This window comes from Pseudophryne corroboree, chromosome 10, assembly GCF_028390025.1.
Source record: "Pseudophryne corroboree isolate aPseCor3 chromosome 10, aPseCor3.hap2, whole genome shotgun sequence".
Lineage (NCBI taxonomy): Eukaryota > Metazoa > Chordata > Amphibia > Anura > Myobatrachidae > Pseudophryne > Pseudophryne corroboree.
Window position 1 is genome coordinate 141,486,948 of NC_086453.1, and position 14,710 is coordinate 141,501,657.

Below are 14,710 nucleotides of genomic sequence, written 5' to 3' on the forward strand. Positions count from 1 at the left end.
TGTCTAGGAGATCGAAGGACCGAGCATGAAATCTTCCGTACTGTAGAGCCTCGTAGGAAGCAACCATCTTCCCCAGAAGGCAAATGCACTGATGAACCGATACCCGGGCAGGCTTCAAGACATACCGGACCATTGATTGTATCACCAACGCTTTCTCCACCGGTAGAAACACCCTCTGCACTTCCGTGTCGAGGATCATCCCCAGGAAAGACAATCTCCTTGTCGGCTCCAAATGTGACTTTGCAAGGTTCAGAATCCAACCATGTTCCCTGAGCAGACGAGACATGAGAGCAATGGACTGCAACAACTTCTCCCTGGACGATACCTTTATCAGCAGATCGTCCAGATATGGAATTATGTTCACTCCCTGTCTGCGGAGGAGAACCATCATCTCTGCCATCACCTTAGTGAACACCCTCGGTGCCGTGGGGAGACCGAATGGCAGTGCCTGGAACTGATAGTGACTGTCTAACAGTGCAAATCTGAGATAAGCCTGATGCGGTGGCCAAATCGGAATGTGGAGGTACGCATCCTTGATATCCAGGAATACCAGAAACTCTCCTTCCTCCAGACATGAGATCACCGCTCTCTGAGACTCCATTTTGAATTTGAACTCCCTCAGGTAAGGGTTTAATGATTTCAAATTCAAAATCCTGTATCCAGGGATCCAGGCCTGACGACACCCAGACGTGGCTGAAACATCTGAGTCTCGCCCCCACCAGCCCGTTCTCCAAGCTGTGCGGACCACCGTCATGCTGAGGATTTTCAGGAACCAGAAGCAGGCTTCTGGCCCTTGAAACCTGCAGGTGCAGGCTTCTTGGATTTTGCCCAACCAACTCTAAAGAAGGTGGTAGGAGGCTTGGACTTTTTCGTCTTAGCGGTCCGAAAGGACTGCGTTGTCGATGTAGAAAAGGGTTTCTTCGTAGAAGTAGTAGCTGAGGGAAGAAAGGGTGACTTACCCGCAGTTGCCGTGGAAATCCATGCATCCAACGCTTCCCCAAATAGAGCCTTACCTGTGAAGGGTAGTTTCTCCACAGTTCTCCTGGATTCCGCATCTGTAGACCATTGGCGTAGCCAGAGTCCCCTGCGTGCTGAGACAGCCATGGAAGATATCCTTGCATTCAGAGTACCCTGGTCCTTCATGGACTCCACCATGAAACCCACAGAATCCTGTATGTTACGTAAAAACAGTTCAATGTCACTTCTATCCATTGTATCTAAATCCTCTAGTAATGTGCCTGACCACTTTACTATGGCTTTAGAAATCCATACACAGGCAATAGTGGGCCTTAACGCCACTCCAGAAGCAGTGGATATGGATTTGAGCATAGAGTCAATTTTATAGCCAGTTATTTTAACGTGGTAGATCGAGGGACAGGTAAAACCACCTTTTTTGACAGTCTGCAGACAGTCGCGTCAACTACGGGTGGGTTTACCCATTTTTTTCTATCCTCCTCAGGGAAGGGAAAAGCAACCAGAACCCTTTTTGGGACCTGGAATTTTTTTCTCCGGGTTTTCCCGGGATTTTTCAAATAGAGCGTTTATTTCTTTAGATGCAGGGAAGATTAGCGAGGCTTTCTTATTGTCTGTGAAGTAAGCCTCCTCAACTTGCACCGGTGGTGTGTCAGTAATGTGAAACACATTGTAAATAGAGAGAAACATTTTATCCTCACCAGAGACAAAAGGTCAATAAGACTTAAGGGACTGTTGGTCCTTCTAATTATGAAACCATGTTATTTAAATAATTAGGACCATTTTTTGGGTGCTACCTTCCGACTGACCAATGTGTTAAGAAAATTTTGCAAAGAGAAAAAGAATCGGACTTAAATAGGTGCCTTCCGTCCCTTATAATTTTATTGTTTAAAATACACTTTATTAGGTTTATTAAAACAGGGTATGAACATACCACCTTTATCTGAAAGCCTGTAGGGCTCTGTATATTAATATCTATTCAGCCTCAAGGGCTGAGTGATGCGAAGTATCAAAGAAAAATTATAAAAGAAAAATGTGACCAAAATAATGTGAAAAACACTAATACATAAATAAATAAAGCATTAAAATTATTATCTGTATCCTGTTCTATCGTGTGGATGTATTTAATTGAAGACTTGTTCTGATATGGGTTTAAGGCTCTTGCTGTAAATGCTTTTAATGTCTAGAGCCAATTGTTTGCGTACGGAGTGTTAAATGATACATTTGTTTCCATGTTTGCTTGAATAGCTTGTCTGTGAAAACATGTATCAAAAGATGTGCCTTATCATAGGAAGTTTAACTCTCCTATATTGGCACTCTATGAAAAAGATAGTTTTGTTTGTTGAAAGGATTCTATCTTTTAAAGAGCAAATAATAGCTCCTATGTATATGTAACTCGAACCACAATTGATAATTGATAATGGTAATGTGCCTTTTAGAGCAGGTTAGGGGCCATGATCATGTTATTTTGTGAGTACTTATACGATGTACAATGCTTTTATTTGCAGGATTTTTAGCACACACTTTTTATACACATTCCCCTCTATATCAGTTTATTATCATTGGCTCACATGAAGGGTTGGATCGACAATATTTAAACACTTTAAATTCATATTATAACTGATATACAATTTTGACAGGCTTTATGACTCAATTGCTCTGGTATGGGTGGGCGTCTCTACTAGTACCGTAGCCCAGGGCCGGATTAAGCCTTGGGGGTGCCCGGGGCACTTAAGACAAGGGGGCCCCCAGTGGAAGGTTGGGAAGTATATTTTAGATTGTGCATACCCCCAACATGACTCATTCCAGGAGGGACAAAATGCTTTCTATCTGGACTTCCTTCTTAATATATGATTGGTGTCACCTGTGTTGAACTATTTAATAGATAAGAAAGGTATTTCAACACAGGTGATTGCAGTCATAACTTAAGACAGCATGTTATTCCTCCAGGACTGGATCATGTTAGGATGTATGGATTGTGTATATTAAATATAACCCAATCTGTTATATTAGATTTAAACAAATAGTTTAATAATGCATGGTTACGGTTTATAGCGCCACCTAATTGAATGACAACTATTTTATAACATTTTCTTGTAGTGGAACAAAGATAACTTAAACAACCTTAAAATACACATAGAAAACAAATCTATAATTTATCCTGTCACATGCAAGAATAGCAGCAGCAGCAGCCTCTGTACTACTTACACACTGGTACAGGACTCAGGAGGACTCTGTATGTGTGTCTCTCTCTAGACCCTCATTAGATAACAGATTACACAGGACTCAGACACCCAGTCAGGGAAGAGGAGAAGCTGTGATCCCCGTGTCACTTACAGCTCTCTCCACCCTCCTATCTCTCCTCTGGTCGGACAGCTCAATTGGTAGCTCATAAAACCTGATATTCTGCCTGCAATGCATGCTGCCCAGCTCGCATTCTGGCTGTCTGGTTCTGCTACTGCATAAGAGGGAAAGCTAGCGATGTTAGTGTGCTCTTGTTGGGGGGCCCCCTAACAAAGGGGGCCCCAGGCTACAGTATGACCTGCGACCCCCCCTTAATCTGGCTATGCCGTAGCCATCGGAGCTGCATTCACTGATAGAAACTGGAGCATTTATTACAACACACTATCACCCCCAGTGATTGTTGTGGTGTGATGCCGTACTAATTATGATTCAAGCCTGTCACAATTACAGAAAAAGTCTAAATGATAATTCTATCCTAGAACGGGTACAGTGCTACCCATACGCATTCCGCTTTCCTAAAGCTTCATCAGGGAAGGTTAGCGAGGCTTTCTTATTGTCTGTGAAGTAAGCCTCCTCAACCTGCACAGGTGGTGTGTCAGTAATGTGTAACACATCCCTAATGGCCTCAATCATGAGCTGCACCCCCTTTGCAAGGGATGCCGCCCCCCTCAGCACATCCCCATCACCGTCTGCCGTGTCAGAGTCGGTATCCATGTCGGCTTGCATAATCTGGGCAAGTGCACGTTTCTTTGGGTATATGCTAGGGGATTTAGAAGGAATAGGAACAGAACCTGACCAAACTGCCATAGAATTCTTAAAAACCTGAGTTTAAATCTCAGTATGAGCTACCCTAGTAGAAATCTGAGAGATCATTCCCTTAATGGAAGTCAGCCATTCTGGCTCAGATATAGAAGTCTGAGACATGACATTACATTCCTGGGTACATGGAATGGATTCCTCTGGAGAATAAACTTCCTCTGCAGCATAAGACACAGAGTCCCTGGACATGGCTATGTGAGAGAACATACACCCCCACACACACAGGAAAATGTCAGACACAGTTTTCCCCCCAAGTACCTTCAGAGAAACACAGAGCTTGGAGCCAGCACACACACACAGCGCTTAATTGGGTAGTTATAAACCAAAAACCTGGCGCTGACTGTGTACCATTAATAGACTACACAGTAATTTACAGCCCCCCCCCCCCCCCCCTTCTACAACCCCCTGGTACCGCACAGGATAGCTGGAGTCATGTGGAGGGACAGCACTCCCTGTCAGCGTTGCTGTAGGTGTATTTGCAGGAAGAAAATTGCGCTGGAAGCTGCTGGGTCCGCTCTGAGGAGAAGCTCCGCCCCTTGAACAAGGTGCGTCTTCCCGCACTTTCAAATCTTTATACTGTCCGATGTATGGGCTAGCAGCGTTACCGAGGTCCCTGATAGCCTTGAGCAACCAGTGTAGGGTATTTGCGCTGGCTCAGGGTGCCCCTCAGTGCCGCACTGTGTACCGCTGAGCTTTCCGGTTCGCAGTTAGTACTGCGCTCCTACCCTGTTGCCGCCATTCATGCCAGCTCCCCGCTTGTTGGGTTGCCGGTGACACGCTCACCACCGGAATTTTCTGGCTCTGTTAGGGGGTGGCGGCATGCTGCGGGAGTGAGCGGTCGCCTCGGGCGGCTAACGATCATCATCCTCAGGAGCTCAGTGTCCTGTCAGCGGAGACAGTGGCCATTAACCTCTCAGGGTTGGACACTACTCCCCCCTAAGTCCCACGAAGCAGGGAGGCTGTTTCCAGCAGCCTCCCTGTGCCTACTAAGAAAAATAATAAAACTAGAAAAACTCCTTTGGAGCTCACCTAGCTGTGACCGGCTCCTCCGGGTACATTTTCTAAACTGAGTCTGGTAGGAGGGGCACAGAGGGAGGAGCCAGCCCACACTCTTAAACTCTTAAAGTGCCCATGGCTCCTAGTGGACCCGTCTATACCCCATGGTACTAATGTGGACCCCAGCATCCTCTAGGACGTAAGAGAAATGAGCAATGATATTTACCAGTCCACCATTAGCATAGGTGTCCACTTGTATATTGGCATGGTGATGGATATGAATCTGCTGGAAATTGCTTCACAAGCCTCCTTCCATTTGTGAAAACAGTGGAGCTACAGTATTTGGAATAAAGTGCAGTGCTGGTTCGGACGATTCTTGTAAAAATCCTTAGAGTCTTTTTTTATGGTGCTGGTGGGGTTTTCCTTTACATGTTTCGCTGCTTATCCTCAAATTGCAGCTTTGTCAAAGGTGATTCTGGTGTATCTGGCTTGGGTTTATACTGTATACCATGTTAATTGGTGCTATGTTAATTAGCACCTGTTGCTATGCAATCAATCCAATTAACATTAATTGTTTAAAAAATACTTAAGGGGGGTACTCACGGAGTGATCTATGCTTAAAATCTAAGCAATCTGACTAGATTGCTTAGATTTTTTGCACAGATCACTCGTGTGTACCCCCCACAGCAATAACGATGCGCGGCCCCGTGCATCGCTATCGCCGGTGCTAGATTGAGCCTGCATGCAGGGTGAAATGAGCAGCCCCCTTAGTAAAAATAAGGGAGGCAGACCTATTTATATACTATGCATCTACTCACTGTTTATTCAAAAATACCAAATATATAGAAAGGATTATTACCAAATTTCTTCCCTTTATGAAATTGGTGGATCAGCTTACACCAGTTTGTTTAAAGCAGTGAAAACCAATGAAATGTGTGGATTAGTGATTACTAAGCAACTGCTTTAAACAAACTGATGTAAGCTGATCCACTCATCTCAAAAAGGGAAGACATTTGGCAATAATCCTTTGTATATATGACACATGATATGAATTGTCTGCACTAGATTGTGTTTATTCCTATCTTTGCATGTTATGAAAAAAACTATTCTTTCATTATTTTTTTTTTTTTTACTGAAGAAATTTTTATTAGAGAAGCTTTTACGTTACAGAACATACATATCGTTATGTAAACAAAAATAAAGCCAATAATACAGTATCTGTATGTCTGAAAATCCTAATATATAATTGTAAAGTAGTATTAATACTTAAACTAAAGATCTTAAAGGTAGGGAATAAAGAAGGAGTGAGGAAAAGGAGTAAGAAAAAAGATAGATAAAGAATGTAGTGCAGAATAGGGGGGATGTTGACCGTCGGACGTTCGGGGACACTGTAGGAGGCCTGCGCATATTTCTTTGCAATTTGGTTAAGCAGTGTATAAACCTAAATCTAAATCTAAGTAAATAAAAATAAAAGAATGAAAAAGAAGGAGGTTAAGCATCATCTATTACCCGCCAAGGCGATCCGGGGGTTAGTGCCAGATGTGTAATAATCAAACCACGGTAGCCATTTCAGTAGAGGAGATTGGGGAGCTAAAGAATATTTAATGCTCATAGTTTCCATTTCAAAATTGCGCTGTATTGACGTTATAATTTTGGATAAGTGTGGGGGGTCTGTTCTTTTCCAATATTGCGCAATTGCGGCCCTGGTAGCTATAAGGATATGGCCTATCATATATATTCTTTCATTATTAATGAAAGATTGAAATGAGAAAGAGTAATACCCTATTCAGGGTTATGGGTCGGAGACTGGCATTTGGGATCCAGGAGGTCAGCATCCCGACCATGGGATTCCAGCAGCAGAATGCCGGTGGGTGAGGCGAGCGCAATGAAGCCCTTTGCAGGCTTGCTGCGCTTGCCACACAGCGGGCATGTTGGCTCGCTGCACTCGCCACAGGTTCTATTCCCACTCTATGAGTGTCGTGGACCCCCACAAGTGGGAATAGTGCCTGTGGGTCGGCATTCCAACTGCCGGCATTGGGATTGCTCAGGATTCTGGCATAGGCATCCCCCCTATTGATACTAAAAGATAAGTAAAATTCTCTGAAAATTCAACTATTTTAGTTTAGGCACCCAGGTGTGACGCCTCCATTTATTTTTTGTTTATGTGTGAAAACTGGAAGTACGGGCACACTTTCCTTGGAATGTGAAACCTAGGCTGCCTTGGCACAATTTAGAACACTATTTTTGTTTTATTGTATCACCAATATAACAACCAACAACATACACGTGAATGGGCTGTCACCAGGAGTAACTTACAAGTTCGCCATCTAGGTAAAAAAAAATATGCAGGTGCACACTGTAAATACTAAGAAAACTGATAGTCAAAATAATTTTAATAAACTCTACAAATGAACTAAGAGTATAATTGAGGTTCTTAGCACGTTTGTCCAGAAATGTGGGCCCATCCAGCATGTGAACCTCATCAGATGGTTCCCTCTTGGGTAACATCTTCTATTACCCAAAGGCAGAAAAAAGAGTTACTAAGCCTGGCACTCAAGGGCAGTGGCTGCCCTCATTGCTTGTTCTCACAATATTTGTATATGGCGATATGACTGTTGCTTCCTGTTGGTGTGTGCAAATATATACTTACTGTGAATATGGCTTACAAATGCAATATTTTTCTCACTTTAGGGCCATCCAGTGTCTCGGGCTTCATTGTCTCTGCTGTAGGAATTAATTATGTAAATCTTAGTTGGATGGTTCCCAATGATACTTATAGCAAAATATATACCTACAACGTGCTAGGGCAGCCAGACAATGTGAACATCACAAATATAACAACCAACTCTGTAAATGTGACTGGGCTGTCACCTGGAGTGAGTTACAACTTTATCATATACACTGTGACCTCAGATGGAATGCGGAGTGCTACAGTTCAGGAAACGCAAACTACAACAAGTAAGTTCGTGTTTTTTAGACTATCATTTTTAGAATTCATTTTTACAAATCAACACATGGTTATAACAATTACATAGCATTGCTATGTTGCTGCTTTTATAGTTTAAGTTAATATAGATTATGGCTTAGTATGGTTGGTTAAGGTTAGATCTAGTTTTTCTTAAAACTCTCTTATTTCAGGGGAAAATTACCTTTGCATTGTATAAACCAGTGACTCTCAATACTAGTCCTCAAGTGGTACTACTAGGTCATGTTTTGTGGATTTCTTTAATCATGCACTGGTGAGTTACTCTATTTTGTGGGTCAGTAATGTTCCTACCTGCTTCCAAAGACAAAAATCCTCAAAACATGACCTTGTTTGGAGAACTTGAGGTTTGAAGTTGGGAATCACTGATATAAACAATCTGCATACAATTTGGTAGGCAGTAAGGTACAGTATTAGCTGGTGATTTTTGTTTTTATGTTTTCAGGAGATTCCATTCAGCCCATACTGTGTTAGATTAGTTTAAAAAATACACAATTGTGTTTTTATGAACTTTCCAATTAGAATTTAGTCATCCTAAACCAAACACTGACAGAACAGTTGTCCAAGAACCTTGGTGTATGGAATCTGCACCCTGCAGTCCAAAAATTAGTTACCAATCCATTAATAAAAGCAGAGTATCCTTCCATCCTAATAACAACAGAAACGTGTCTTGGACATGTGAGACAAATATACTATGAGCGCTTACTCTGTTCACTCCTTCATGCCACATAAACCTTGACCTACTGTACCTCCCAGCTGTAGGCACAGGAGACGGAGATCACACCCCAATTCTTATAGCAGCTCTATCTTCCCCACAGTACGTTTACCCCACTGACAAAGAGCCAAACTCAACCAGGGCTGGAACAATAATAAATCAAAGTAATGCATAAACCACCTTATCACTGCACCCATACACAAACATACATGGGCGCATTGGGATGGAAAACCAGGCTGAGTTATAGGGCCAGTCCTGTGAGTGGCTCCCAGGTGATCCATCTCTCCCAGCTAACAGCATCCTGAAGTGCCCACTAGTTGGAACAGCAGATGACAGCTTCCAGTTTGGAATGTAAATTGCAGATGCCGGGTCGTCAGGCAGTGGACTGAGAGCAAGGCCAGAAGGCAATGTAAACCGGTGCGGGGAGGGTTTGGGGTGGTAGTGCAATAATATCGTAAATAATAAATACTTTAAAAAAAAATACCACCCTAGTGTTGTGGAAGCAGCCTAATAAAAAATATGTGATGCAGGCCCAGGGAAATACTAAATACCCCCATGCTCTGGGGGGCATTGATATCTTACCTGGAGTTCTGTAGAGGCAGGCCTTCACAATGTGACTTCTACCCATCCCCTTCATATGCTTAGTGGTGGAATTTCAGCCCTGATATACAGAGGCAAGATCCCACCCCCACGGCATCTGAAGGCAAGATCCTCATCCTGTTGCTTACCAGCAGGAGGGACAAGCACAATTCACACATGCATATTGCAAGAGGGGACGCAGGACCAGAGGAGCCGGAGGGATCCGATTGCATCCCTCTTGGCAATCCAGTCCTCGTTCTCATAGGAAGGAGCCAGACTACAGGAGCCAGCTCCATCTGAGGATGCTACAAGTTTCTGTCTAGTGCTGGTTACTGAAAGAATCAGGGTGACCCCACACTTTTTCTCCCTCCAATTATTTCACTTGCTTAAAGGCCTAAGGCTGGTTCCCATTTGGGGTGGAACCAGTGCTACAACAGTATGGCATACCGGCACTTCAAGCACTGAACATTATTTTTTCCAAGCAGTTGCATCGCGATCACTGTGGCCAGCAGTGATCAGGTGGCCCGTGGCACACCCTCCCCATCCCAAAGGCTCCCCTCTTCCCCCCCGGCAGTTGCAGAGCAGGCAGCCCACGCCCCCTCCTCCCCACGCCTCGGCGGCTTGCACTGTGTATCCTGATCACGTGGCCAGCAGTAAAGGAAAAGGATTGTCTTTGTTGGCGCACTAAGGAGAAAAGTAAAATATAACTTTTAGTTCACATCTTTTACCCCTAAAGCTCCTTTACAAAAAAGTAATGTGCCAAAAATAAATACAGAAGTGTCATAACCTGGATTAAATTAATATAAAAGCAGTATTAATAATATAGAATATTCAGTTCGGCAAAGATAGGTGTAATTGGAAAAGAGTTAGAAAATAACAGATTTGAAGCCTTCGCTCACAGTTGTTGGACCTGATCTCGTGTTCTCCATGTTTTCCCCTTTCACAATTATCCACTATAAGAAGTATTTCTAGAACTATGAAAAAATACCTGAATATTAGTAATCTGCTTCTGTAATAGAACAATTGTTCATTTTATTGCACACCAAATTTAGCAGAAATGTGTTTTTATTACAGTATAATGCCTAGTGGTCCAGGCATACCCAAACAGTGCTGCTTCAGTAAGATTAGTAGTGTGTTCTGATGTCCCCACATTAAAGCATTATTAATGCCGGATTTTATCTTCAGTTTTTGTTTGTTTTTCAGGGCCAAATAAACCTAACAATATAAATGGAGCTAATTCTGGTGTTTCTGAATTAATTATAAATTGGACAGCACCGGGAGATCCAAATAATAACTCATACATCTACCAAGTGACGTGGAGTATTTCCCAGAATCAAGCAGCACAACAAAATAGAACAGATACCACTAAAGACACCAATTTCACCATCAAGGACCTCTTTCCGGGATATCTCTACAGTATAGCAGTGGTGTCTGTGATCAGTAACACATCAAGTGCTGACAGTCTTATAAATCTGCGAACCAGTAAGGACTTTGCAGCTATTTTCATGACTATGCTTATACTGTATATTACTGTACAGTATGTCTCAAGTGTGTTGTATATATGTTTTTTTGTATTTACCACGAATTTAAGACTATACAAAAAATGTGGCTGTTGTGGGCACCATCCTGAGCCACATGCGGAGAGGAATACTGGCCCTCATTCCGAGTTGATTGCTAGCTGCCGTTGTGCGCAGCGATCAGGCAAAAAAAAAATCGGCATTTCTGTGCATGCGTATACACCGCAATGCGCCCGCGCTTCGTACGGCTACAAAGTGCTTTGTGCTTTTGCTATGGTTCTAACGATGATTCTTTTCGCACGGCTGAACGCAGGAAGATTGACATGAAGTGGGCGTTTCTGGGTGGCAATTGACCGTATTTAGGGAGTGTTTGTAAAAACGCAGGCGTTGTCTGAAAAAATGCAGGCGTGGCTGGGCGTTCGCTGGGCGGGTGTCTGATGTCAAAAGCCGTCCCTCCATCGTTAGAAACAATGCACACGATAAGTAACTACAGGGCTGGGCTTGTTTTGCACAAAATGTTTTTGCAGGCGCTCTGCTACACAAGCGTTCACACACTTGCAAAGCTAAAATACACTCCACAGTGGGCGGCGACAATGCGTTTGCATGGCTGCTAAAACTAGCCAATGAGCGAACAACTCGGAATGTGGGCCACAGTCTGAATGCGAATGGATTGCAAAAGGAATACTATTGTGACTATACACGAGTACACACCAATGCAATCGCACCACCCCACTTTTTCTGCACGTGTGAGCAGCCATCATCATTATCGTAGGCACTTATGCTAACTCCATGGCAGGCATACGAAATACGTCTGAATTTGGTGCCAGAAAGCACATGCATGCTGCTGGCACACCCCAGTACATCCGTGAGGCAATTTGCACCCTGAAATGCTCATTTAACGTCCACAGGGAAATGGCTGGAATCCATGGGGCTCGTGCTTTTGCGAAGGTGTGTATGTAGGGGTGTAGTATGGTATGCCGGCGGTCGGGCTCCCGGCGACCAGCATACCGGCACCGGGAGCCCGACCGCCGGCATACCGACAGCGTGACGAGCGTAAATGAGCCCCTTGCGGGCTTGCTGCGCTCACCATGCTGCGGGCACGGTGGTGCGCTACGCGCGCCATGCTATTTATTCTCCCTCCAGGGGGGTCGTGGACCCCCAAGAGGGAGAATAAGTGTCGGTATGCCAGCTGTCGGAATTCCGGCGCCGGTATACTGAGCGCCGGGATCCCGACAGCTGGCAAACTGAATACCACCCGTATGTAGCCTGTGATGCATGTGCAGTGAATTAAAATCCTCTAGATTTTGTCTCTATGAATCTATGTTTTGTAGAATTTATACCGCTTTGTTCAAAACCGATTAAGTCACTTATGGTTACATAGGAGGAGAAGCTACTGGTTGCCTGGGTGGACAAGACATACTTTTGGGCATATTTTGTTGGAGTTGGAGAGAACTACTACACATGTTCCATATTAAAGTTCCTACAGGGAGGCGTCAAATCTCTGACAAAGATGGCTGCCAACCCTATTACTGCGCATGCGCAATGCCATCTTGTCACTGTGTTAGATCGCCACAGTGGGAGATGGATGTTTTCCACTTAACTCCATGATATCCCACTTCTTGCAGTATGGATTACCGCTACAGTGATGCTTATTACACCTGCAGAGCCGGGTACTGCTTGCATCCGCACAGTTACCCAAATAAAATCACTGGCTGGTGATCTGTATGCTCCACTTAAGTGCCGCTCCATGCTAGAAGCCTGTATGTTCATTACTGTGAGTACTGCTGCACCTTCAGATTGCTACTTCAGTAAACCACCCCACTAGTTAAGTGCTGGGCTGTTGGTAGACTGTGGTGTGCACATGCACTCTGCTATGCCATTGCCACCTGTGCACACGTATTCCAACCAAATTAAGTTATGTTCCTATGTGTAGTTTTATTTGTTTAAAGTTTGATTCTAAAATGTGATGTTGTAAAAGACAACATTTCTGAAAGGCAATTGCCGAAATATAATAGCCTGTGATTTTGGCAATATAACTGCAAGATTTAAAGTGTTCATTTATTCTAAGGCAAAACCAATTGGCATTTTAAATCTAGCTAATACTAAATACAGATCACAGGATAAGTGCAATAGCCTGTGATCTGAAAGCACCGGCAGAATTTATAGAGTTCATGTAATAGTCACAAATTACTGACTATTAAATTTGGAACAATATATTTTGTACAACTTTATACCTAAGCATTATTTTGATGACAGCAAACACTGTACTATAGACAATATACCAGAAGAAGAAAGTCAGTAGTTTACCAGGGTGCACTGGGACTCAAACAATTTTTATTAAAAGTTTATAACTTTATTGGTATGCATTAAAATATCTCATTAAGTGTTAAAACGGTGAAACATAAAATGAAGGACAGTGAAAAAGAAGAGAAAACAAGATTTTAAACCTACCGGTAAATCTTTTTCTCGTAGTCCGTAGAGGATGCTGGGGACTCCGTAAGGACCATGGGGATAGACTGGCTCTGCAGGAGACATGGGCACTTTAAGAAAGACTTTAGGTATGGGTGTGCACTGGCTCCTCCCTCTATGCCCCTCCTCCAGACCTCAGTTAGAGAAACTGTGCCCAGAGGAGACGGACAGTACGAGGAAAGGATTTTAGTTAATCCAAGGGCAAGATTCATACCAGCCACACCAATCACACCGTATAACTTGTGTATTTATTAAACAGTTAACAGTATGAAAAAACAACGTAGCATCAGTCCAAAACCGATGAAACTATAACATAACCCTTATGTAAGCAAAACTATATACAAGTCTCGTAGAAGTAGTCCGCACTAGGGACGGGTGCCCAGCATCCTCTACGGACTACGAGAAAAAGATTTACCGGTAGGTTTAAAATCCTATTTTCTCTTACGTCCTAGAGGATGCTGGCGACTCCGTAAGGACCATGGGGATTATACCAAAGCTCCCAAACGGGCGGGAGAGTGCGGATGACTCTGCAGCACCGATTGAGCAAACAGGAGGTCCTCCTCAGCCAGGGTATCAAACTTATAGAACTTTGCAAAGGTGTTTGAACCCGACCAAGTAGCAGCTCGGCATAGTTGTAGTGCCGAGACCCCTCGGGCAGCCGCCCAAGACGAGCCCACCTTCCTAGTGGAATGGGTCTTGACCGATTTTGGTAACGGCAATCCAGCCGTAGAATGCGCATGCTGAATCGTGTTACAGATCCAGCGAGCAATAGTCTGCTTTGAAGCAGGGGCACCAACCTTGTTGGCTGCATATAGGACAAACAGTGCTTCTGTTTTTCTGACTCGAGCCGTTCTGGCCACGTAAATTTTCAAAGCCCTGACTACATCAAGGGACTCGGAATCCTCCAAGTCTCGCGTAGCCACAGACACCACAATAGGTTGGTTCATATGAAAATATGACACCACCTTAGGCAAGAATTGAGGACGGGGCCACAATTCCGCTCTATCCATATGGAAAACCAGATAGGGGCTTTTATGAGACAAAGCCGCCAATTCCGACACTCGCCTAGCCGAAGCCAAGGCTAATAGCATGACCACCTTCCAAGTGAGATATTTTAACTTCACCATTTGAAGTGGTTCAAACCAGTGCGACTTAAGGAAACTCAACACCACGTTAAGGTCCCAAGGCACCACCGGAGGTATAAAAGGAGGCTGAATATGCAGCACTCCCTTCACAAAAGTCTGTACTTCTGGGAGAGAAGCCAATTCTTTTTGAAAGAAACTGGATAAGGCCGAAATCTGAAGAAACATATTTTCGCCATATACGGTGATAATGTTTTGCTGTCACGTCCTTCCTAGCCTTTATCAGCGTAGGAATGACCTCATCCGGAATGCCTTTTTCCGCTAGGATCCTGCG

At 43.8% G+C, this 14,710-nt stretch overlaps 1 protein-coding gene across 1 annotated transcript in view; it reads left to right on the forward strand.

Moving 5' to 3' along the window:
* Positions 1–14,710, forward strand: part of PTPRH (protein tyrosine phosphatase receptor type H) — a 426,591-nt gene that overhangs the window by 320,248 nt on the left and 91,633 nt on the right. Inside the window, exons 9-10 of the mRNA XM_063942825.1 lie at positions 7,723–7,989; positions 10,512–10,790. Coding sequence (XP_063798895.1) covers positions 7,723–7,989; positions 10,512–10,790 — 546 coding nt within the window. The remainder of the gene's footprint in view (positions 1–7,722; positions 7,990–10,511; positions 10,791–14,710) is intronic.